Source organism: Myodes glareolus, chromosome 2 (assembly GCF_982192425.1).
Source record: "Myodes glareolus chromosome 2, mMyoGla1.1, whole genome shotgun sequence".
Lineage (NCBI taxonomy): Eukaryota > Metazoa > Chordata > Mammalia > Rodentia > Cricetidae > Myodes > Myodes glareolus.
In genome coordinates, this window is record NC_142027.1 from 75038012 (window position 1) to 75063802 (window position 25791).

General features: G+C 42.1%; 1 protein-coding gene across 2 annotated transcripts in view; it reads right to left on the reverse strand.

Annotated features, from left to right (window-relative positions):
• Positions 1-481: 481 nt before the first annotated feature.
• Positions 482-25791, reverse strand: part of Tp63 (tumor protein p63) — an 86845-nt gene continuing 61535 nt past the window's right edge. For both annotated transcript variants that reach the window (XM_085685373.2, XM_085685372.2), the window contains exons 7-12: positions 24296-24378; positions 21983-22119; positions 9873-10030; positions 7684-7828; positions 6355-6448; positions 482-3498 (exon numbers count right to left, since the gene is read on the reverse strand). In XM_085685373.2, the coding sequence (XP_085541499.1) occupies positions 3199-3498; positions 6355-6448; positions 7684-7828; positions 9873-10030; positions 21983-22119; positions 24296-24378 (917 nt within the window). In that variant the 3' untranslated portion in view covers positions 482-3198. The remainder of the gene's footprint in view (positions 3499-6354; positions 6449-7683; positions 7829-9872; positions 10031-21982; positions 22120-24295; positions 24379-25791) is intronic.

Here is a 25791-nt window from a genome sequence, read left to right on the forward strand (position 1 = left end):
GTACTTGGGAGATTTTTGTTTGTTTGTTTCTTGTCTCACAATGTCTTGTCAGGGCTTTTATTTTATTTTTTTACCTTATAGTTTTTTGCTCATATACCATGGCTTCAAACTTTGTGTTTTTATGCGTTTTCTGTGTGTGAATTGTCCACATTTTTTCTGTCTATTTTCTAAAGAGAATGAGAGAGAAAAGAAGGTGTGGAGTTGAATAGGTGGGGGAGGATCTGGTAGGATGGAGAGGAAATCATGACCTAAAAAAAGAAAACCTATTTTCTATTTAAAAAATTAAAAATAAAATAGTCAAAAATCAAATAAAACTAGGACACTGTGCAATCTCATCCCTACTTGGGTAGCAAACTCTTTTGACCTCAACTGAAGTATTTCTTCCTCTTCCACAGTAAGAGAAATAAGCTCAAAGGGTTGACAGGATGTGTAAATAGACACACACACGCACACACAAACACACACACATACACAAACACAATTTCTTCATGTATTTTCATTTATTTTTAAATTTTATTGCATGTCCTGGCAAACAAAAGTGGCTTATAGATTTGCCTCTGGCTCACCAAAGCCCATAACACAAAAATACCAAAAGACAAGCAACTGAAGCTGTAAAAAAAAGTATCATGTCTATAAGAAAGTACCTTTTGAAAAAAAACATTATAAAGTATATAAAACATTTGACATTTGCTTAATTTTGTACAATTATAAAAATAAAAAACCCACATATCTTTCATAGTCAACATCCCACATACGTACTTGGGGGGAAAAGTCAAGAAAACAAAAGCTAAAAGGGTTAATAAAGAGCATCCTGCTTTCTATGCTGTTGACTTCATCGCCAAGCAAAGGAATCCCACTCTCCAGTGAGAGGCACTGAGCGGATGTCTGCTCTCCATGCTTTTCCCTGCAGCCCTGGCTGCTCACACCCTTTTAACAGCGGTGCGAGGAGAGGAACTGTGCCTACCTGTGGCTCATGACGAATGCCAAAATCACAGGGTACAGTACAGAAACTTCGAGTCCCTAGTGCCACCTAAATAGTGCTGAAATGCCTCAGAGTCCCCAGTGCCACCTTAACAGTGCTAAAACAGCCCCAATACGCACAACACCCGGGAAGTCATTTGTCTTCCGGACCTGGCCAAGGCACAGCTTCATTCTCCAACTAAGTGAATTTGCAAAGCTGTGAACTTGTCACAGAAATCAATAATGTTTCTCATCATTTAAACACAGCAAACCGTTGAAATTAAGGACTCATTCTCTTTAACATACAAAATTAAAAAAATTAAAAAACAAATTTCCCTTCCCCCCATCTTACAATTAAGATATCATGTCTTCAACAGAAGTTTCAGCTGTGGTTCTGGAAAACCCAACCATCCCCAAAGAGAAAACCCAAACAAACAAAGCCCGCACGGTATGCAATTTCACACACGCACACACACAATGGAAGATTTTCTGGGGAAAGCCATACGTTACATTTCAGAGGCACATTCGCCCATTTGCACTTCCAAATACCAATGGGATGTCACGTGCAGTGAATGACAACCTTTTATCAAAACACGTGGCAGGACTGTGGAGCTCACTAGCATATACACAACACATGCTTTCCACTGGGAAGATATATATATATATATTTATATATCTGTGCCAAAATGCTTCCAAAACGTCTAGGAGGAACACTGACTCTTGCACGCTGACATAAAGTGTAAGACAAGTCTTTGTGATGCGGTTTAAAAAGCTTCAGTGAAGAGTGTCTTCCTTGACTTGTGGACATCTCTATGTCTACACAGCCTGGAACGGGCTGGGTGGAAAACTAGATCTTGACACCTGCTTTGAGGATCAAGAGGAAAGCATTGGCAATGCAGCTCCTGTCACGTGAACACTGCACTCCTCGGTTTCTAGTTAAGCCTCTGCTCCCATTCCAGACCTTGAAGAGAGGCAAACCCGCCTCTGTACACAGTGTTTTGTGGACAGGAAAGGGTTTTAAAGGTCTGTTTCCCAAGCATTGCTCCACGCTTCAAGAGGAACTTAAATTCACAGTTGGATGGGACATCTTTTTTTTTTTAGCGGAGATTCAGAATTTGAGTCAGGTTTGCTTTTCCAGAATATTCGTAATAGATATTACAACTCCCTGTAAAAACCAGACAAATTCCACTCATCCTGACTAATTGGCCTAAATTCTTACAAAAGCGGTGAATATGTATTTTACTTGGTCAATCCAGTCGTGAAATTTAGTTTCAAGGCTATTCCAATGGTAGCAGATATTTTCCTGCTAAATATTAGCCCCTTGGGCCTTAAATGTCAAGGGGCCACTGTTATACTTGCCTATGTCCCATCAGAAGTTTGGAATAGCTGACTTGGACCATTTAAGAATTTCCAGGAAAAAAAAAATCAAAAAACTGTTTTCCTCATTCTCAAACAAAAGCAAGAGAGGTTGTTCTTTCCTATAGTGTGTGACAAAAGCAAACATGAAAGTTTGCTTGTAATAGCCACCGAGAGAACCAGTCCGACTGGAATGGACACCGGTAACATGAAATATTCTGACAGAGAAACTGTGTACATATATACAGCTTTACCTCATAGTAAGCAATGGTAAACACACTGGATGCATCCACAGGTTTGATGTGCTCAATGCTCAACATCCAAAGAACTGAGAGGACCTATACATCACTGTTATTCACATAGACCACTCAACTCTACATATCTGCCACCATACATGATACCCCTGTTAAAGGGAGACAGATCAATCATCCAAACAAGCAAATTTCCAAAGTTGATAAGTGCAACTCAATTTCCATTAAATTACATTTAAACAATACTCAATACCCCCACCCAAAATATATATTGTATATTTATATATTTATATATATTTATATATATAGTCTTAGACTATAAGGCTGAAAATGCTTTATAAAAGTCAATGAGAGTTCTCTGCTGCTTAAAGAGACCCGCTGCTTCTTTGCTAACTTCTATGTAGCAAGGACAACTCATCCCGCAAGCAAGAGTTTTGAAGGCTTAAAGCCAGAATCAGAATTAGGTGACAGGTCAGACTTTCGGCAACAGGTAGCCTCTTCTCAGTCCCTTTGGAAACTAGACTGAGAAGAAAAAGGAGAAGCGCTAGCAAGAATGCTTTGAAGATCAAGCAAGTGTGCCCTGCAGGGGCTGGGAGGTGGGAAAACACAGGACAAGCCCTGCAGTGGGCGCTCATTCCCCTTCCTCTTTGATGCGCTGCTGTTTGTTGCTGCGACGGGAATCCATGTCGAAGTTGAAGTCATTCCACTCGTCGCGGGGTGGGAAAGAGATGGTCTGGCGGAGGGTAAACCGCACGGCATCAATCACGCGTTCACCGCGGGTCTCACTGGAGCCCACACTGACTGTCGAAGCACCGCTTGGGGTCCTCAGGAGATGCGGGGGTGAAGAGAAGTCATGCAGCTGCCTGTGGTCTAGGATACCCTTCCAGATGGCATGCCGGAACTGCTCAGGGATCTTCAGACTTGCCAAATCCTGTGCAAGAGGGAGGAGCCTAGACATTAGAGGGCGGACACCTAATCTTTTATTACATACTGTTTTTCATTCTTTGGTGTTTGGGCTTAAATGATCTGAATTTATTATCACTAACTTGGCAGATAAAACTAGCTTTCTGACCGACTTCCGGATGTTATGTTACTGAGAACGAAGGTAGGACCCAGGTGGGTCACATGCGCTGTGGACAACAATTCACTCGTTCTTCATTGGCCCCAGTTTCTCCATGTGCAAAATAGTGTAGACAGTAGTTAAATAAGAGGGCAAAAATCTCAACAAGAAATTTAAGATTCTTCAAATCTATGGGGCTTTAGCTACCAGAAGAAAGGTGTTAATGGAGTGACTCTAACAATGGGGGAAGAAGATTCTCATAGGGATTGAGAGTTTCCTAAGTACCAAACTATTTAGTTTATATTCACAATCCTATTTAATCTTGAAATTAGTGCTGCATATTATTATGCCCATTTTATGGACAGAAGAACAGAAGATTAGGTTTGCAAGCCTTGAAGTTCTATCATAAGGTAAATACATTGTGAACTTAGGAATAGTTTTTGGGCCTGCAATTATCCTATGGACCGACAGGTCTATGGGTATGTGCATAAAGAACATTGAAATGCACAGCAGTTGTGTCCATGCACTATGGGAAGGACAAGAGGTCTTTCTGGCAGAGTTAGTCTTAAGTAGGCATGGTGCATGCCTTCCATTGGTTGGCATTAGCTTATTTAAAATGCTTCAGCTCAATGAAGTGGCAAGGTGGGCAGAAAGCAGCTTAGCAGACGGCGTCTGTTCTTAGTTTCCCACTTGGATGCATTGGAGACAATTGCGTCTTTGCATCCTAGATACTAGGGGCTCATAAGTGAGGGTGGGTATGACATTATAGATACTGTGGGCTCATGGGTGGGGGTGGGTATGACATTCTCGAAACTCCAAAACACATACTGTACTGCTTTCATTTGCATTATGAACTCAGCTAGGAATCGGAAGATACTCAATGTATTCGAGTAGGGGATGAATCAGAAATGGACGCTAAAATAGCAGACTGCTGCAAAGACACAAGAGGTGTCTGTTTCCAGAAGTGCACAAAATGATGCTGAGGGGAAGATGAGAAAACTGAGTCGTTTTCCAAAATGTCCCAACTCAGAAACCTGCACCATGCTGTCATAGTGTCCCATTCTAAGTGTTTCAGACCATCACAGCGACCTTAACTTCTTCTATAGAAGAAGAAAGCATCGTAAGAAGACAATAATCCACTAGTAGACTAAGTTAGCATGCTAGATGTCTTCTTGCATTCTTTATACCTCTGAGACTCTGAATGAGCCCAAGATTCTCTGTAACCTCAGCACCACTACGAGACAACATTAACAGAAACGGATTTGTGGGAATCACCTCTGAGCAATAATGGCTGCAGGGGAATCCTGGCACTTCCCAGAGGGGGCAAGTCTACAAGTGAGTATTCTGGAAGGACACAGGGAAGCAGCAGACAGACTTTCTGTTCTACCACACAGGACTCCACTATGGGTAGTTCTCAAACACAGGGCCACTCTGCTTTCATCCATGGAGAAACGTGATTTTCAAGTAGTCTAAGTCTGTCAGAACTTACTCCTAATACATTCTCTATAGTTTCTACCTATGGTAGGCTCTATCAAGGAAGCACCAGGAGTGATGTTTAGAGTTGGGAGGGATGGGCATAAGACAGCGTGGTACACACTGATCTCTATGGGGCTGGGGCATCTCGTGCTGCAGGGACATCTCTAGCATCGGTGCTCAAGGAGGGGAAGGAGTCCCCACTACAGAAACAGCAGCAGAGGCAGAGACTGTCTCCTCCCATCAGTCCAAAGTGCCATCTGGAAGCTAGAACGGAGGACAGCACATGCCACAGAGTGCGCTAGAAAGAGCAGCCAAGGAGGGAGGCGGAGAACCAGGTTGCTGAAATGCAAACAAAGTAGCTCCCATGTATGCAGAAGTTCAAGAAATGGAGTGGAAAGCATGAGAAAGTTCCATCACATGCAGCTTGTTTCAAAGACTTTCCAAGCCAGAGGGGAGGGATTTGTAACTCAGTTAGATTAACTGAGGCCCCGAGAGGCAGTGACAACCTCAAATTTCACTGCTACTAAAAGTCCTGCCCAGGACGCAGGCTTATGGCCAGTAATCATTCCTGATGATAGGGGCAGGGAGCTGGGCTGACAGCATTTCAAATGAATAGAGGGTCTTACAGTATTGAAAGGTACAGTTGACTCATCCTTAAAGGCTCTGCATTAAGGAGAGGTGGACACAGCCAGTGAACAGGGTCACAGGCTAGAGATTTACAGCCAGGCTTCTCTTTGTGGTACCACTATGAACTCACTATGGCCAATGACACTTTTGTCATTTCTCCGTATGTCCTTCCTGCTCTCCTCCCCGGTGATTTAAATATACTTTAATATATATTAAAGTATATATATTTTACTTTATATACTTTACAATCTCTGGGTAAGCCTCACTATGTTGCCCAAGCAGGTTTCAAACTTCTGAGCTGAAGTAATCCTCCTGCTTCAGTCTCCCAAGTGCTTGGTTTTCAACCACCTGCCTTGAGACTAAAGTTTCTAGGTTGCACAAATTCTCTATTTACTTTCTCATGTGTGTACACTTGGGTGCAATAAGCCAAAGCTTTATGATCAGGTTTACTGATTGTTTAGCTTCTAACCTGGAAAGTCTTTCTGACAGCGTTACGGCTCCATCAGAATTGAGGGTTAGAAGCACAAAGTCTAAAACTAGCGTGGATGGAACTATCAGGTGTGTGGACCAGAGGGCGAAAAATGAAGAAATTTTACTAAAGAGAAAAGTCTAACAGTTACTTACATCCATGGAGTAATGCTCAATCTGATAGATGGTGGTCAGCCCCTGGGTCGTGAAATAGTCCAGACATGATGAACAGCCCAACCTTGCTAAGAAACTGCAGAGGGAGGAGGGAAAAGGAAGGAGGAAACAGAAAAAGAAAGTTCACCCCAACTGCATTGGCGAGGTAAAGGAAAACCCATTATTTTGCCCTTGGATGCCCTGCATAAGAGTCTGGGGGCAAATGAAGTATGTGTGGGCCTCGGATTTGAGGTTTGAGGATTGCTAAAAACTCCAACTTTAGGTAAACTGACCACAGAAATTGAGCACAAGCATTCTAGAAGGTGACGATTTTTCAGTTGGCAATCTGAGTTAGCCTTTTGAACAAAAGCAGGAGGAATCATGGGGGCAGGGTACAGGCAAAGGGTCCAGTGGTCAGGTCCCTAGTCCTCTTGCCTCCTGTCTCGTCAAATTAAATTGAGAATCACTACATTTACTATTTTCTGTTTGGGTGTTTTTTAGAATGTTTTAGACAGTTGAAATATTGTAGGCTAGTACTCCGAAATATCAATACGTGTGGATCTATGTCCTTAACACACAGATCTTTCTCTTTGAGGTACGAGCCTGAGTCTGGTGATGTCACTGTCATCTCAGAATCGATTTCTGCTGAGCTAAGCCATGTACCGCATCACCTCTGTGGCTAACATTGCACATGGATGAAACATGCTCGGCCAGCAGCCAAAGGAACAAAGCATGCTTGCCCAGAAGCAGAGGACATGCCCGAAGCATGGACCATGGAGCTGCATGTGCCTCTGTGAGAAGCGTCTTTAAGGCTTTGTTAGCTTCTGGCTGTAAGAAACCTGCTTCTCTGGAGTGTTCCCATTTCTCAGGGGAGTGGCAGGGGTTCTTCAAATTTCAGAGTTTTGCTCATATCAAAATGTTTTATAGACATCCAACTCCAAAATCATGGTCCCATGGTGACTAAGAGCTGTGAGGCCTGGAGAGCAGGAAAGGGAGTAGGAGAGCCAGTTCATGTCCCTCTGGGGAGACCCAGCCCTGAGCACCAATTCATGGGCCACAACTGACCTGTAGAACGAGGAGGGAGAAGGGAGCAAATGAAGACCACACAACAGGTCTGAAACCTGTGTGCACATGCACACATTTCCACTTTCCCCACACTGGCTATAGGCCTTCTTGTTAGAGCTATGCTGGCCACCCTACACATCAGACTCAACTTCCTCAAATCTCAGGACAGCGTCCTTTCTTCTCAACCATGTGATCAGCCTTGCCAGTGTCTACCCTCCCCCCTCAGGTGCCTAGGGCCGGCCCCAGGAGCACGGGCTGTGCACTCACCTGACAATGCTGCAATCTGTGGGGTACGGAGGTGGGGGAGTGCAGTGGGAGGTGGATGGCATGGAGAGTGGGGGAGGGAGGGCTTGGGTGGGGCTGAGTCCATTCATGTCTCCAGCCATTGGCATGTGAGTGCCCATCATAGGAACTGGACAGAAGCAGGAGGAATAGAAAGGGTTACTAGATGATCATTCCCCAGCATCCCAGGGGTCTACCTGCCCTTGTTGAGTATTACCAGAAAGCTGTGGGCTTTGTTTTTTCTTATTGCAGGGGAGGGTTTCCTAACTTCTCTATATCCTTTCACACACTCCATGCCTAGCCAAGCAGAACAGAACCAGAACTCCAAACTCATTACAGATTTCTAGACCTTTGTTTCCTTAGGAATCTCTTCTCACTCTTGTTCCTTTCTCCTAAGCTGATATGTTCCTCCTTCTTCGGGAGAGAATGGGCTATAATTTGGTTTATCTTATGCACTCATAAGATAAACTCATCTCCTGTAGCAGAGAGATTAGCTCTCATCAATGTTTCTAGCCTCACAGGCATCGCAGACTTCCTGGCACAGTGAGATGCCCAAAAGCTTGTCCTGAGAGGAATGTAAGCAAACAGGAGTTATTAAGATCTGTGTGGAAACAGGAGGACTTGCTATCATATTGGTTTGGGACCCTTATGCCTAGTAAGAAAAAAGAATCCCAGATTCTAACTCTGTTATATAATCCACTTGAATTCACCAATATCACCAATACTTTGCAAAACCATGAGCTTCAAGTATTCACTTACATGCCCACCCCCCAAAAGTTTAGTACTAATAAAATTTATGGAACAAATTTTGATTTCTGGAAAAAATAATATATCTAGAAAATAAGTATATAATTTGTATCTTCTTTACTAACTAGAAGTATGGCTCAGGGGAAGGACCCCGGTGTGATGTAACCAGCTGCAAAGTACAATTCTGAGACTTCTCCATCTGCTTCCCTTCAGACATCTCTGAGTGCAGCAGAAAAGAGCTGTGTACTAGAAATAAAATGTAAGCTATGGAAAAGTGTGGAAACGTCAAGTATTACTGCTACCACTATCTTTTTGCTAGAGCAAACGGGGATATTTTAATTACTGTTATAAGAAAGAAGATAAAGTTGAATGGCTTCCTATGCAGTTGGGTTTGGGACCTGGGTTGCCTTATCAGGGTGAGAGAGGAAGCCTATTGTGAAGTCCCTGTTGGCAGATTATCTCAATGAGAAATCAACACGGGCTGCCAGACCACAGGCGATCTCAGGCTCTCTTAGCTTCTTTAGGATAGGCTGGGATTTCCAAAGGAAAAAAAAATTGAAGATTGGGTCACAATAATTAGGGATTTTAAAGGACTAGATGATAGGATCTTATTTTTTTCATTGAGTGGGAATTTTAGGAACCATGCAGTGTTCCATTCTCTCTATCCGTGAGGATATTATTTATCCTTTTGCATTTTTACTATTATTCATTCCATTCAAATCTCTGCATCCCCTTTGTCTGGTGTACTTATAATAGACAAAGCAAATACGTTTCTCGAAAAAGCTATGTGCCAATTAGCATCTCCTTATTTAGAGTCAGTTTTTGCATTGCCTTTTATATCTCCACTGAGTTACTGGGAGGAATTCGTATGTGTACAGAAGTAAAGGGGAAGCCTCCTTATGGGTTGATTCCCTGCTTACTGCATCTGGAATGAAGTCAGACTATAAAGCCAGAGATGCATAAGATGCTCAATGTGTGGAGGGATTGTTGTAGAGACAGAGCAAAAGCGCAAAGAACTAACTTGTCTGCCCTTGCACAGCTAATTCTGCAAGGATCCGGAGGAGAATCAATAGTTTCATGCTTTTAGTCTAGCGCTCCATACTTCTTCCCTCATGTGAGATACACTTCTTATAAACCGTTGTGTCAGAGACAGTTTGTGGAAGGCTTCCATCTAGGCTGTCTCAGTGAGATCCTTATCCCTACTGAGGGAAGACTTCACCCACATAATCTATCTCTGCGACGCTGTCTTGCAGTAAAACCCATACCTCCAGAATGTGAAGCTAACTGGAAAAGCCAAGTCAGTCAACTGTGGTGGCCTCTGCCTCTGTGGCACTTAGCTTAGAGAAGAACATCTGTGCCACGTTAAAGCGCGCTTCTCCTGTACTAGCCCTGTGCATCCTTTGGCAGCTGAAGAGAGAGATGCTTACTGTTGGCTCCCATGCCCTCAGGCAGGGTGGTGGGGGTGAGGGCGTTGCGCTGCTGTGGGTTGATAAGCTGGCTCACGGAAGGCAGCTTGTTCATGCTGTTCATTTTGCTCAGAGGTGGGGAGCTGTTACCGTAGGAAGACTGAGACTGCATCGAGGTCCTGGGAACACAAACATGGGAACGGTGGTCAGCATGGGCTACTGAAAAGCAGGACTGGTCATTTCCAGCAGCCTTAGATTAAAACCTGCCCTCGAACTAATCCTCATGATTAATGACCTTGAGTCCTTGTTTGTCCATGAGAGACTCAAAGGGAGGGATGCTAAACCATCACAAAAACCACTATTTTCTGGATGATACACAGCAGCGTGTTTAGTATCTCATTGGCGATAGGGAACATTGACACGCTTCTTTCCTTCTTATTTCCTCCATCTTCTTCCTCTCTCTCGTTTTTCAGCTTGATTAAATCTTAAAACCAGTGAGTAGAGAGAAGAACTTTGCAAGGCACACAGGCTGATGAAGAACAGAAAGACATCAAGCTCAATTTGCAATGGAAGCCCTCCATTTACAACTTGCCCAGGCGTTTGGGAGGCACAGCAAATATCTGAGAGCCAGTCATCTGAGGCATCTGACAATGTTGTCAGATATTCTACAGTCCTACGGAAAACCCCAAGGTATAAATACGTTTCCTCAGCTGAGATCTTTATGAGCCAACTGTGATTCTATGTAGGAGAACCACTGGGGTGTTGACTTTCTACAAGTCTTTCGTGTGTGTGTGTGTGTGTGTGTGTGTGTGTGTGTGTGTGTACACAAATATAGTACTCATAAAAAGGCTATAGCCATGCAAACAATAGGTCCAGTCATGTACCCTTGCTGTACGAGCTACACTGCTAGTAGCAGGAGATCTAAAATGCATCATTTTTCATCTTTGAGAGACTCACAAAGAAGTGGTTCTAGCAAGGATAACCATCCCTCATCCATTGGAGGACGGAGGTAGAAACTGGAGAGGAGATACTAAGGACCGACTGCGGAGACTGTAGCCTTCACAGTGACTAATTGCTAAGACAATAGAACGAGGCTTTGAGCGCATGGGAAAAATTCTCCTTTGCAATTCATCAAACAGTTCATCAATTTTGTCCTGATTTGCCTCCTTTGGACCACGGTCATAGTCTCATAGATATATTAAAAGGCAAATGTGACTTTTTACGTGGCTTTTATTTTTATATGCATTTGTGAAGGATATCAATATTGAATGCTTTGTAAAATATAAAGACTTTTAAAAGACGGCTCTAAATATTTGTTCTTCAGGTAATTTCTGAAGATGCACTGAATTCCCCATAGTTGTCTATATTAGTGCAGACCACTAGCCAGGGTAAAGCAAACAATACGCTCTCCAGTTATTTGTGGAAATTAGGATGACTTTACAGAACAACAATATTTTGCACCATTGTTTTAAATTTTGTTCTCTTGAACCCTTTCCAAGTGGTACAAAGAAGCATCATATAACAACTGTGCAATACCCGCTCCCCACCAACTCCCGCTGTTATGAGACACCTCAGTTTACCTGGCTGTCTTTCTCCCAAGTCTGAATAATTGCCACTACTGTGAAACATGTCACAGCATAGTATGGAAGCACACAGTGAACAGATAATTATTATTAATGTTTGAAGAACGAGTAAATATGAAAAGCTAAGAAAATATGCCCAAATGCCCAGTGCCCATTGCTAGATGGATGGGTTAGGATAGGAAAGTGTCTGCTGGCACTCAGTCCCTGACTTTTTTTCCTTTTGGGGGGAACATGTCTCAAAAAATAAAATGATGGTGGGTAACAAGGCTGCAGGATCAAGAAGCTTGAAGCACTAAGATAAATGTGAAAGGTCAAAGTAGGCAAGGAGTAATGATTACGTAAAGGGAATCTAACAGCTACCAAGAAATTCTAAGTCTACACCACCACTGTGTTTCAGGAGCCTGATGGGGAGTCAGCACATTCACATCAAGCCAGAAGCATCTGAAAGATCGTGTCCAGTACAGAGAGACACAAAGTAAGGTAGCAGGGAGGGATTCAGGCTGCTGCTTCTACGCTTCTCTTGGTTCGTCATAATGTAGCTATGAGCTAGTCACCCATATTCCAGATACAGATAGGATCTTTAACTTGAAAAGGCTCCATATTCTTCTCCATCTTCCCAAGTAGGTGAACATGTAGCCAATGCTAACGATAAGAATAGTTTTAACCAGTCACTTTAATCCCAGCACTTGGGAGGCAGAAACAGGCAGATCTGTGAGTCCGAGGCCAGCATGGTCTACAGGAGCTAGTTCCAGGACAGGATTCCAAACTACAGAGAAATTCTGTCTCAGAAAAACCAGAGAGAGAGAGAGAGAGAGAGAGAGAGAGAGAGAGAGAGAGAGAGAGAGAGAGTAGTTTTAACCATTAGTAACTGCAATCGGGAAGATAAAAGTATGTGACTGATGAACTTTACATTTGCCCCTGGACTTCAATTCACAATGTATTGCTATTTCCTGTATCCTGCTAAAACCTGTGGTCATTATTTTTTTGCTAACTTATTATCCAATTTTCTACTTTTCGACTATAATAAACTTAATTTTAGGAAGAGACCCTGGAAAAAACAGATGAACAGTGAAGAAACCTGAATTTAGGAGCCAATCAAAATGTTTGTTAGCGTCTCGATATGAGATGAATTTATGAAGTGACCGAATTTGATCTGTGTCTCACCTGAACTTCCTTTCCTTAGGGCAAGCCTCAGGCTGGCTCCACAAGAGTGCCTATGAAGTCTGAAGGAGCTCGGGTGAGAGTCCCGGATGTTGCCCACTATCTCAGAGACACTGAGAATCTTCATCCATTCCTACTCCTTACAGTCCCACATGGTCAGTTTATAACTTAGTATTTTGTGAAGGAAATGTAAGGTACCAACATACAAATTCATAAGGAGAAATGGCCAGCCTTGACACATATATTTAATTGAGTAGACTTAAAAAATGATTTTGGATAATGTCAAAAGGGTCATAGATTTTGAATGCACCCACTAGAACATGAGTGAGTCTTATGGATACAAAGATGAAGGACAGGGCACTGTGATCATTACTGACTCCACAGTGTCTGAAATGGACAGCCATCACACACTTAGGAAAATGAGTGATCCTGGGTGAAAGTCACAGCCCATTCAAAGGCCCTGAAAAACAGTCAAATGCTTGGCCATTACAAGTGCAATACCATGGTCCTTGAGCAAACAGTCCCCATAAACATCAAAAAAGAAACAGAAGCTTTGTTGACTTGATTGATCGTTCTTACTTGTGCCCTCTGTCCTTGTCACCCACTCCAACCAAAGGTCAAGCACTAAACTGTGATGACAGCTGCTCCAAAGGACAAAGTGGTGTGGTTTCTACTGGAGGGCGTTTCTGGGGAGGCTTACTATGGTTCCAGACAGCTAAGCTTCCTCGAGCTATAACCTTAGCAGATACTTGGGACACATTAGTAATACTTAGGAAATTTAGTAAGCCCAAGTCACAGGTTTGTTTTGTTTTCTTTTTCAGTGGTGGTGATTGAACCTAGGTCCTTAAACATGTCATTAGATTCTCTACCCCCAATCTTATTTGTCCACAGCTCACAATTCCTGGTTTTTAACTCTCAAACCATTAACTTCTGTGTGCCTTGCTAAGAATAACATTTAGAATCCCAGGGACAGATGTTCTTTTAAATCAGTGGTTCTCAGCTTGTGCGTCACAACCCCTTAGGGGGATCACATATATCAGATATTCTGCATATCATATTTTACATTATGATTCACAATAGTAGCAAGATTACAGTTATCAAGTAGCAATGAAAATAATTTTATGGTTGGGGGGTCACCGCAGCATTAGGAACTATGTTAAAGGGTTGCAACATTAGGAAGGTTGAGAAGCACTGTTTTAAATGATCTGGGATTAGAAATTAGGTTTCCAGTTTCTGCCTTTCATGACTTTGTGGTGAAAGATAAACTTCATGCTAAGTTCCAGGCTACATCTAAGGCCTTCTGAACCCTTGCTTGCTCCTCTTTCTTCATTTAAATCCTTTCATTATACGAACTAAAACTTTCAACTCAAATTTTGAGACATAGCAGAAAAAAAATATTTTGCCAAGCCATTTCTAGAATGCTCAATATAGAAAGGGGAAAGGAATAGTGAAGGGGAGGGACACTCCGAATATGAGGAAGGTTAAAAAACAAAAATAAGTAGAAAAATAATTATATCTCTTCTAATTATTTCCCAAGTACAGGCCCTGTCTGTGGCCTGTACACAGGGTAAGCATGCCTCTAAAGACCATGGGTAGCAAGAGTTCTTTAGAAGGTCAACCATAATAAAGAAATATATTCCATCATTTTAAATATACACACTCATATAAAGGTTGCTATAAGTACAGAGAAAATTTACATAAGAATAGTTAAAAGAGAAAAATGTTTCTGAAAGAAACGTCAAAAAATAATCTAAGAACGTTCTCCGATTCTTTAAGTAATTATGGCTCAAAATTACTAACTGAAATATAACAAGGGAATCAGAATTTACTAATATACTTTAATTTCTTGTCAAGATATTTTTATCTTATGCTTTTTATCTGCTACTTGCTTTGGTGCATTTACTAAAACTTCATTGGAAAGAGGAATTACAATAACATAAAGCCCAGAACACACAGACATTTAGATCCCTAAACTTAGGATATTGGCCGCACTCTAGATTACTGACCAAAGACTTTATGGCATATAAACCTAATTATCTGATACATTTGAACTTAGTTTAACTTTAATTAGTAAATCTGTTGATTTTAAACAAAGTTCAAAACTTATTCAGCTGCCTTTTGGTACTCTAGAACATTCAGTATTCACAGGGCAAAGCCTGTTCATTTAGACCAATGTTTCTCACCTTTTGGGGGTGACATATCAGATATCCCACATATTAAATATTTACACTGTAATTAACAACAGCAGCAAAATTACAGTTATGAAGTAGCAAAGAAAAATTTTACAGTTGGGGGTTGCCACAACTTGAAGAACTATATTATAGGATCGTAGCATTAGGAATGTTGGGAACCACTGACTCAGGCATTGTAACTAGTTTTTCAGAGTGTTAACCTGGATATAATATCTTAAATAAAATTACAAAAGAAACAGAGACACGACCACACTGACTGCCCTGTAACTCTTATTATTTAGACCCATGCATAGCACTTGCAATGCTTAAGATAGGAGAATATACTGCACTGGGGGGAGGGAAAGCAAGAGAGACAGAAACAATAACTACAAGATAAACCAAGATGCAAAAGTTTATTGAAAATTAAAACCACACATCCACAAAGCAACAGCCTCTATCACAAGAAATTGTTGTCTTGATGACACAGGAGGAAGCACTGGTGGCCGTTCAGGGTGCGAGGGGATAGGGACATTGAAGGAAGACACAGAGTCAATCCTTTGGAGTTGGGAAAATATTTGAAGAGGAAATAGAACTTGATTGACTGTAATTTCTAGGCTAGGGATATTGATTTTAATACCCGTATGCTTAGAATATCATTCAGTCAGAGAAGAAGTCTCCCAGATAAATGCACATGAATATTACTGAGAAATCTGGCTGGTTCTCTGGTAGGCAGGGTTGAGGAGAGCAGCTCTAATTAAACAAATCAATCACAGATCTGGTGAAGAGACTTTGAACTCTCCCGGCATTGAACAACAGTAAGCAGGTACCTGCTTATATTTCTGGGATAGTTTCATCTCCTATTAACACCATAAAAGTAGCTTACCTGCCTTAGCATCTCAACAACCATTTTGAGGAGTGTGCAAAGAAGACTATCACAGCAGATGCTAATGTACAGTGACAGAGATGGGACCTGGCAAAACCTTAGTGAACTTTCTCCTTCCGTAGGAAGAGAATACATGAACGATGCAAGTGTTCAACAAGAATTCTGACCCCAGTCCCCTTGACACCTTTGTCTGTTACTGCTTGCAGTATTACTCCATATCCAGCATTCAAAGGGCTCCAGACTCTCAGTCAACACAATTTGCTTAGGCACAGACAATAACAGATTTTTTTTCTTGTTTCTTAAAAATACATCTTAAGTTTGAGACCTGCTCAAAAGCTTTATTATGAGTTTTAGAAACACAACAGAAGGTAACAGAAAAGGATTTCAATAAACATTGTAATGCCTTTGTCCAAGGGATCCCCCTCCCTCCTGGGAAAACAATGGAAAGCTCACAGACAAGCACAGTTGGAGTTCCTGCCCAGCCAGGACAGGCTCTAAAGATACAAAATCTGCAGTAAGTGTCTTTCCTTTGTAACACTTTGAGTCCCTTCAAAGATTCTTTCACTAGTGGCTGCGTGCCTTTGAGCAGCTGGGTCTCTGAGCCAAAGTGTCTTCAAGTCCTGTTTGTGAGGGCGTGCACGCGCTCCCCCCCCCACAAACACACACGGAAACACAACAAACACACGTGCTCCAACACAGATGGGGGTCTATGGGTACACGGAGCGGTTTGGGGGGTTGGAATGTCTAAAGAAGACTTCAGACTGGGTCGGAGCTTCTCTCCGGGGCTCTGCCAGCTCATTCCTGAAGCAGGCTGAAAGGAGACTGCAGAGAGGAACCAGAGAAAGAGAATGAAGGCTTAGGACTCATGCAACCACATCAAATGAGCACAGAGCTACACCCTTCTACCTTCATGATCATAGTGCAGGCGGCACAGACCGGCTCAAACGCCGCTTCTCTCGTTTCCTTTAAAATGCCTCCTTTAAGGCCATCCCGAACTTCTACTTCTCAAGAGTTATGCAAAGGAGAAACGAGGTAAGGCGGGGGCAGCTAATCAGCAGTATACATCAGGATCTTATTTTTAAAAATGCATTGTCCCAAGTCCTCCCCAAGATCTAGCTGGGGCCCAGTCATGCCCATTTCTTAACATAAAGTGACTCATTTGAGGATTATGGTGACAGGCAGGTTCGTTGTTTAGCACAGTGCTTGGCATGGGTTGACTGGACTCAATTAATTGACAAAGGGAATAGAGGGAAACAAGAATAAACTTTGATCCTCTGTAAAAATGTCACATACCCAATTATTATGCCTCATTACTGTTCAGTCTAGCCAAACTCCGAAGTCTGAAGAAATAGATCTTATCAGTGTGGGGGCTGCGTCATCATGCATCTGCAAAGAACTATTAATGAGTATTTCGTGTGGGCCCAGATTGAGGTGGGTAAATACCTTAATCCTCTCAGTCACAAACTTGGCCTATAAATGCATATATCAAACTCATGAAAGCAACTTTTGCATAATTAAGAAATCAATTATGCCATAGAATTATGGCATAAGAATTATGCCAAGAATAAGCCCTTTTATTTGGCTAAAGCTTGTGCAACCTGGTGAAGTGTTGAGAACTGTTTCCCAGACAGGATTTTCAAATCCTATTTGTTTAGTCCTTTCAAAGGAACAAGGCCATTTTCCAACTCAATCCATGACCTAGTATACCAGCGAGATTGGGATGTTCATAACAAAATATGCCAGAATATACATCAACGATCCAGCTTGGAGACTTCTATGTTTGGAAGCTGAAGTCTGGAGAGTTTCCGATAGGGAAGCCTAGTGTAGTTGGCATGTACTGATCATATCAGCATTCCAGTGAAGGCAAGACTAGATACACCCCGTGGGTTCAAACTTTCAGACTTAGAAGTATGGCCAACTCTACAAGGAGATATGCACAATTGGAGAAGTGATTTAATTGAATTTAATTAACCTTTGAGATTTTTCTCCATTAGTAATCTAGAGGTAAGAAACCTCTGTCTTAAAAAATATCACCATAGCTGTGAAGTTCGAAAGTAATACTGTGCTCACTATAAAAATTCAGATTTTTATGTAGTTGTCGGGTTAAACAACATGAAATTACAAGGTTGTTTGCTGTTGCTGTCGTTTTCAAATCTACGGAGCTGGCAATTTCCAGCAAATGTTCTGAAAATGGGCGGCCTTATAAACTAACTTAGAAGTGCGGTTTTAATGATTTATATCAATTTGGATATCTGTTTCATTTACTTTTTCCTAAATTCATTAGCAATCTTGAGCATAATGTCTGCTTCTTAATACATGAAGCTGGGAGAGGGGCATTCCTAGTTAAAAAAAAAAAAAAAAGAAAGAAGGAACAGAAAGGATAGGGCATTAAACTGAAAGAGCAAGACTAAGGACCAAGCGGCTAGCAACCACGGCAACATGCGAAGGGATGCTCCCTGCCGCCTTAGCTGTTTTGTGGGCTTGCTTGGTCTTCCCGGCCTTGCTGTGAGGGCTGGAAACAGTCTTGAAGAACCTGCTCAAAAGTAGCAGCCTCTGGCTTCTGTTTACTGTGGAGCCACAATTAAGACATCACTATAGAATGAGGGCATCTTACAGTGTCACAGGGTATATTATAAGTTAATGGGATCTTTTCCAAAGAGAACAAAATACAGTTTTCCAGAAAGAAATGACAGCTAGGAAAAGTATAAAGAAGTTGTACTGGTCTGAGAACAGCAGAGGCAAGGACAGCGTATTCCAGGAACAAGCAAGTAAACAAACAGATAAACAAAAAAAAAATGTCACATAGGGCTTCAATCTAAAAGTTAAGGCTTCCTAAAACAGGTGTCAACAAACCAGCCTAGCATTACGAACCAATGCCCAAGGGACAGCAAGGGAATGAAATTTAGTAAAAAAAAAAAAATAATGGGCCTAATTTGTCCTTCATCAGATTTGAGCTCTAGTAAACTATATTTGTACCACTCTGGGGAAGAAAATGGAAATATAATTTTGTCTTTAGCAGTGCAAAGCCCGAGCATGTCTATAATAACTTGAATCATAGCAACTCAGTTCAAAATCTGTCTTCCATACAGCATATGATCATGAAGGTAACTATGACGGGTTGAAAAAAAGAGAAAGAAATGATAAATCCATGCACAAGTGAAAAGCAAGCAGAGAGAAAACACAGAATGGGAGACTAAGGAAGCAATTAAACTGAAAATATTATACTGCCACCTTGTAGGAAGTATATTCCTTTTCCACCAATTTTCATTCTACAAAAAAAAAAATTCCTTACCAGCATTAAATTGGTACTATGCTTTAGAAAGGAAATCACGGGCTATTACAGGCACTTTCTAAGTTGATTCATTCTTTTCAAATGATTGTCAGGAAATTAGATTTCCAGTTTTTCTTTGTCTACTTGTTCCTGTCTCCTGCTCTTGGAGATTCACATGAAAATAAAAGAGCTGGAAAATAAATCTCAGCTGAAGACTATAGCATCTGGAGGACCTGCATGGATTCATGCCAATTATCAGGGAGACATGGATATATGATGATATAAACATGTAATTGGACCAAACATCTGTATTTTGCAAGGATCTCATTTTGCAATCGGTTAGCTTTCCATGCGCAAGCCATCGCAGCTGTGAAAGACCAACTGAAAACCATGCACATGATTGTTTCAAACACACACCCCGGGAGTTGCGCAGCTAATTCCTTACTATTCATCCTTAGCTACTCCTGGAGAAGGATAAAAATAAGTCCCGAAAATCTTTTAGACCAGTTTTGCTAGCACAACTTTAGCAGACATTTTCTTCTCGGACGAAATAGATTGCTCCATAAAGAAGAAGTAATAAAAATTCCCTCGGGAGCCGTGCAAGGCGATCAATCAGCTACTTTGGAAAAAGTCCTCACACAGAAATACAAGGTCAGTATTTTCATCTACACAATGTAAACACAGATAGCATGAGCCCCTGACCAGAATCAAGCCACTTGAGTCAAAAACTCTACAAAACAAAGATAAGTTATTTCCTTTCTCATCTAATCTATGCAAGCTTCTTTCACTTATACAGTCCTGATCATTGCAAAGCTTTCTTACTACTACAACGGTGTTTTAGTCAGGAATTCGCCATTTGATGCAAACTACTGGAAGGCAGAAGCCCTAATTCTTGTTTCCATTTTAAAGTCACGTATTATAGTGTGCTTTACTAAAGAGATTATATCACCATGAGCACTTGTTATCTCAGTGGAAATGCTTTATTTGTTATGGGACAAAAGAGATCTATGGTGAAGGCTGCTGTCTGAAGCTGACTTCAGGACTTTTTATGCTCGTTTCTTAACTCTCCAGAATACACATAATAACTTTGTGATGGGCCCATCCAACAGAAATTCCACTTCAATGAACACAAAAAGATGAGGAGTCTATTCACCTGCAAGAGTGGTTGGCAAGCTCTCCAGCATGGCTCATGAGCTGCCAGTGGTTTTTACACTTTTAAACATGGAGGAGGTAGCAATTACAACATAAGAACATAGTATGAAATACAAGTTTCAGACTCCATAATAAGATATTCACGTGACAGCCACCCTCATTGAGTTATGGCACCTACTGCTGTTCTCCCGACACAAGCATAGACCCGGTCAGTTATAAGAGAGCATCTGCAGCCAGATGCATAAAATACCTAACTCTCATGCCTCAGAAGATGAGAATGCTTGCTAGTCCCTGCGCTACATGGTTCTTTCTTCATTAACGAGAAAAACAATGTCTGGAGCTGACGACTCAGAACTAGTTCAACACAACACATTAATATATAATACAATCCTCATCCTCCTGGTGTTGGCTGAGCTAAAGGTTTTGAGAGCTAATTGGAAGCAATTCTCAGAGGAAGGCGCTCTTACTTATTCCTCTGCAGCCTACTGTGTTTTAGCGGTGCGTTCCTTTGATCCTGTTTGCATGTTTTTAAGTGAACTAAACGGAATCTATACTTGATTATCTTAACATCCACTGATGTCAGATATCCAAAAGAATACATATTGTTGCCAGTGAGAATTTTGTGTGTTCTGATTTTCCCGTAGAGTGTTCTATATCTCGAAGAAATCACTTGATTAAATTTTATGTTTAGCCTTCAGAACAAATGATAGTTACGAATTGTAAAACTTCCATGTGAGATGCGCTAGTCACAGGGTCTTACATTCTCAACAGCTTTCAGCTGAGAAGGGGGCATGCTCATTTCCCAAGCTTCTGCTCTTTCCCCACTCAGAAGTAGGCTATGGTTTTTAGAGATGGAGTCTAGACCCCCTAGCAGCATTTATACTGCTTAAGTGCCCTTTTTTTTTATACTTACGTAGAAGTAGTCAATAATGTCAGAAAAGAACTAGTATTTTTCGCTCACTTCCATTTCTAGTTTAAAGATCTTTTTTTTTGGTCAAACCTTGAGACTATTAGACTAAATTATCAACGTAGCTTAAAAACATAACAAACAAACCTCTTTTCTCAGTCAAGGTACTTTTTGATACCTCTTCATTTTGTCCTGAAAGGTGGAGTGTTTGAAATTTCTCCAGTAGACTGAAAATGTAGCATAGACATTTATCTACCGAGACTCTGTGGCAATGCCTGCACTAATATACAATGTATTAAACTCACAAGTGATGGTACTTAAGCACCCAAAGATAAGCCTAATCAGAGCTCTGATTGGCCAATCTCCCATCCTTTCAGCAGAGCTATTCTCTTCTTGTTAGTCACAAAACAATTAACACCATAGCTCTGAGTGGAAAGGTGAAACTTAGCATATGAGTAGACTGTATGCATAGGCTAATAAGGTTGCCAAAGCTTTCCCATTTATTTGAAAATGTATTGCTGGAAGATAGTCTAGAACAAAGATGCTAAAACATAGAAACTTGACATGACTCCGTCCTGCGCTGAGACATCCCTCAAGGAACAGGGCTAGGTCTCAGAACCCTAGTTAACACAGTGGGCAAACAGTTCACCTCCTCATAGGAAAACCTCCTCGGTCCTCTTTACCTATAGCGGTACCCCAAACGGGATTGCACGTATCCTAGGAGACACACATGCCAATCCTCCGTGACGAGGGAAGGATTTTGAAAATGATAAGTTGTTAGAACAGAGTATTAGTAAGTGTTATCATGAGCTGGGGGCTTGTAATCGATCACAAGTGAAAACTCCAAATGTTACACGACACACAGAAGGAGGCCAAACCAGCCCGTCTAAACTCTTCTGGACTACACAGTGTCAGTGTCCGCTTCCGCCATTAGCCTGCCGCTGATGCCAACAGCCAACAGTCCCCTTGCTCATGCCTTCCGCCAGGACGGCGGCACACTCACTGTTTCTGGAGTAAGTGCTGGTGCTGCTGCTGCTGCTGCTGCCTGTACGTTTCGATCGTGTGCTGCGGGAGGTACTGCATGAGCTCCAGGGACTCCTTGATCTTCAGTAGCATTTCGTAAGTCTCACGGCCTCTCACCTAGGCAACACCCAGAAAACGGGAAGGATGAAGAGCCGCAGACCAGGCAAAAGTCAGTCACATCTCACGGTTAGCGGATTTTGTACTGGTAAATATATCAACTCGCTAACACATATTTGCAACATGAAAACCTGTATAGCTGGCACTTCTCAGCCAGTTAAAGACGCACACAGGGACAGATGAGCTGAGTGATGGGTACAAGTTCCCAGCTGGAGGTGAGCAAGGAGAGGCTATCCTCCTATATATGCTTTGATGTTGTGAACTACCATTCTTTTCCCAGCCTACTTATGGTCATCTACTTCAGATTTTTGTGTTTTCTGTGGATGACCTTGTTTGAACCGAGGAGAAGGCTGGGCTAGAGCGAAGGCAGCAGCCTACTTGGAGAATCCCCAGGCCCTGGAGGTGAATGCCCACTGCATTCTAGACCTTGTGCGCGTATCTGCCCCACAGTCATTGACCCGAGCACCAACGAAAGGTGCGCCCAGTTTCTCCTCTGTTGTTATTAGCCTGCTCTCGTCTCTTTCTCCAAGATGCCCACCCTGACTTTAGGGCTGCTCTTCTCCCCACATTTGCTCCTTCACATGTGTTTCCTCAGCCTTGCTCTACTAAGAGCTTCATTACCTTGGAAGTGCTAGGTACTCAGTTTAAGGTAAATGTTTGGAAGGCAAACATTCATCCTTCCTTACAATTGCTTGAGAACTGACCTATTGGTCACTCAACTTGAATTGATTCCATGGCCTTTCTCATCCCGTTAACTTGATTTTGCCTAACTGCTCATTTCTTTAGATCCAATTCATCACAGTAGTGTTTTCATGACTATGCACTGGGATTTCCATGAAATATTAGTATAGTATAGAAGGTGTAATGTTTTACCTAGAGGGAAAACATCTACTTTCTATCTGTAGCCTTAGAAGCAAGACTGGAAACCTCAACTGATTGCCTGTCAGATTTCTCCGAGAGCCAGGGCTGGGAAGGCTCGGAAGGAGGCATGCATACCCGAATGAACCTGTTGTACGACTTAAACTCTCATCCCAGGGTGGTAGCTCAGTCATTGCTCCTGACACTGTCACCTGTGTCAGCTTGGATGGCATCAGGGTTGAACGTCTTACAAAGTTCAAGAAGAACAGCAATAGCCACTGTAGGTGGCAAAGACCTAATGTAGTAAGAACCCAATGAATGCTAGCCATAACCTAATGACGTGGTCTCATTAGTGACTGACAGCCAAGTAGAAGGGATGGACAGTCTTATATAAGAACTGAGTCAAGCTTTCAGTCTCTTCACAAGGCTTCTGCTTTGTTTGGCTTTGTTTATAACATTCCCTAAAAGAAAACAAAGGTTCCCTGCACATAGAAATGGTGAATGCTTAGAGACATGACCATGCTGATTGCTGTGAGTTGTTATATATGACAGACGTGTATCAAATGGCCCTAGTGCACCCTGAGAGAAGAACAGCTAGTGACTGCATCATCAACTTTGTGAATTGCTTATGACAAAAATTCAGGGATGGCAATGCTGTGCCAAAGAGTTTTATCACTCACAAATAATGCTATGTGAATTAAATACTTGATTGCAAATGTCCTGTTATGGGGGTGGCTTTGTTAGAATGGGAGAGCCATGAAGTAGAACTCACATTATGAATACATTCTAAGGGAAAGGATCGCGTCATGATTTAAAAAGGAAAAGATCTTTGCTGTGTTTTATACCTCCTTCTGCCACTATGATTGAATGTGTTTTCCTTCTCTACATTTCATGTGTTTTTACTTCTAAATTCCAAAGTGGTGGTGTTGGGAGATGGGGCCCTTGGCATGCTATTTAGGTTGTGAAGGCCGAGACTTGGAGGATGTGATATGCAGCTTTCTATCCTGTGCATCTTTCTATCCTATGAAAGAGAATATGCAGAAGACGGCAGCAACTCAGAAGGGGGTCCTCCCCAGAACCTGATCAAGGACACGTTCACCTCGGCCTCAGACTTCCAACCTTCAGCCCCAGCACCAGGAGAAATCCATGGGGGCTGTTCACAAGCTACGGATCTAAGTCCCATCCCTGTTGTTTTTACTCCAGGTGAGGGAAGGTTCTTTCTTCCCTCTTTTCCCGAGGAACTGGGTGAGGACTGTCTAAGAAAGGCGCACCGAAGGAAGGGGAAATGAAGCGACTGTGACAATTCAAGGTGACTCACTGGTAGGTACAGCAGTTCATCATCTGGGGATCTTCGTTTCTTGATGGAAGTCATCTGGATGCCGTGTGTATTCTGGCGAAAAGCTGGAGGAAGAAGTATATAAGCTTCATCCTGAGAATGTGTAAGTGCTGATGCATTGAATCTGATATCTAAGGATACGTACAAAATAGAAATTGCCTAGCAACATGAGAAATGAGGGATATCTGTCCTAAGTTCCCATCAATTGATGCCAGTTGCTTTTATATAAAGTAAGAAGGTGGGAGAGAGATAGAAAAGACAGTAGAGAAGGCAAACCCAGGATGCTGTGGTGGGGCTGGAGGGGAATTCAGAATATGCGCTACCTACATGTGTCTCTGAAAGGTTGTTGAGAAAAAGGAAATGTGGTTTTTGCTTTTTATATTTTAAAATTTTAATGGTTCAGATCATGCATCTCCTAAAGAGTTAAAAGTGCATGTTACAGGAACTGTGATGGTTATAGTAAAATGGGGGGAATTAATGAGTGAGAAATCACTAAGGTTTTTAAACTAGCATCTCTAATCAGCTAGGATCCAGGGTGTGAAAATGATCTTTCCATCGAAGCTCAGCTATTCTGTTCTTACTGTAAACCCCTAAATTGTCGGTAAGTAGAGTCCCCAAGATAGGCTGCGTTATTACTCCATGCTGCTCCGTGCTAGCTGCAGGCGCAAGAGAAGTTAGAACGGGGTAAGTATATATAGCACATTTGCGTTATTTGAGGAGTTGTCATGGGGACAGAGGGAATCTAGCAGAAAAACATACCACACTCAGAAGCTGGAAGTGAGTGGTGATGGGTTTTCCTGTGAGGGACAGTTTTAAACCATCTAAATACTAACAGATGGTAAGATTAAGCCCTCCTCAAGCCAGGCGGTGGTGGTGCACGCCTTTAAGCTCAGCACTCGGGAGGCAGAGACAGGTGGATCTCTGAGTTTGAGGCCAGCCTGGTCTCCAAGAGCTAGTTCAAGGACAGGCTCCAAAGCTACAGAAAATCCCTGCCTCAAAAGAAAAAAAAAAGCAAAACAAAACAAAAGGGTACTGTGACATACTTTAAAACACCTATTGAAGAGTAGCATAGTTGTTTACGCCTGGAATTCCAGAACACAGAGTACTGAAGGGGAATAGTTGATGTGAGTTCAAAGCCAGCCTGGCACATATAGAGATTTCCAGGTCAGGCCAGGGCACAGAGGAATCTCTCTTCAAGAAACCCAAACTAAGCTTGGTGAGTTGCCATTTATGCAAAGTGCTTTCTAGAACAGCATTTCTCTATAAGTCAGCAGCACATGTGAACAACGGTTGGCAGACATTGTCCGCAGGCCCTCAGGACTCTGTGGAGGTGACTGAGATGAAGGCACACACCCACCACAGGTCACGTGGAGCCCTTCCAATGGTGGCAGCACTTCTGCTTTCAAGATTTTGTACCACAGAATTCTTGAAATATCCCATTAAAAATAGAATTAAGTAAAATCCAAGTTTAGTTAACA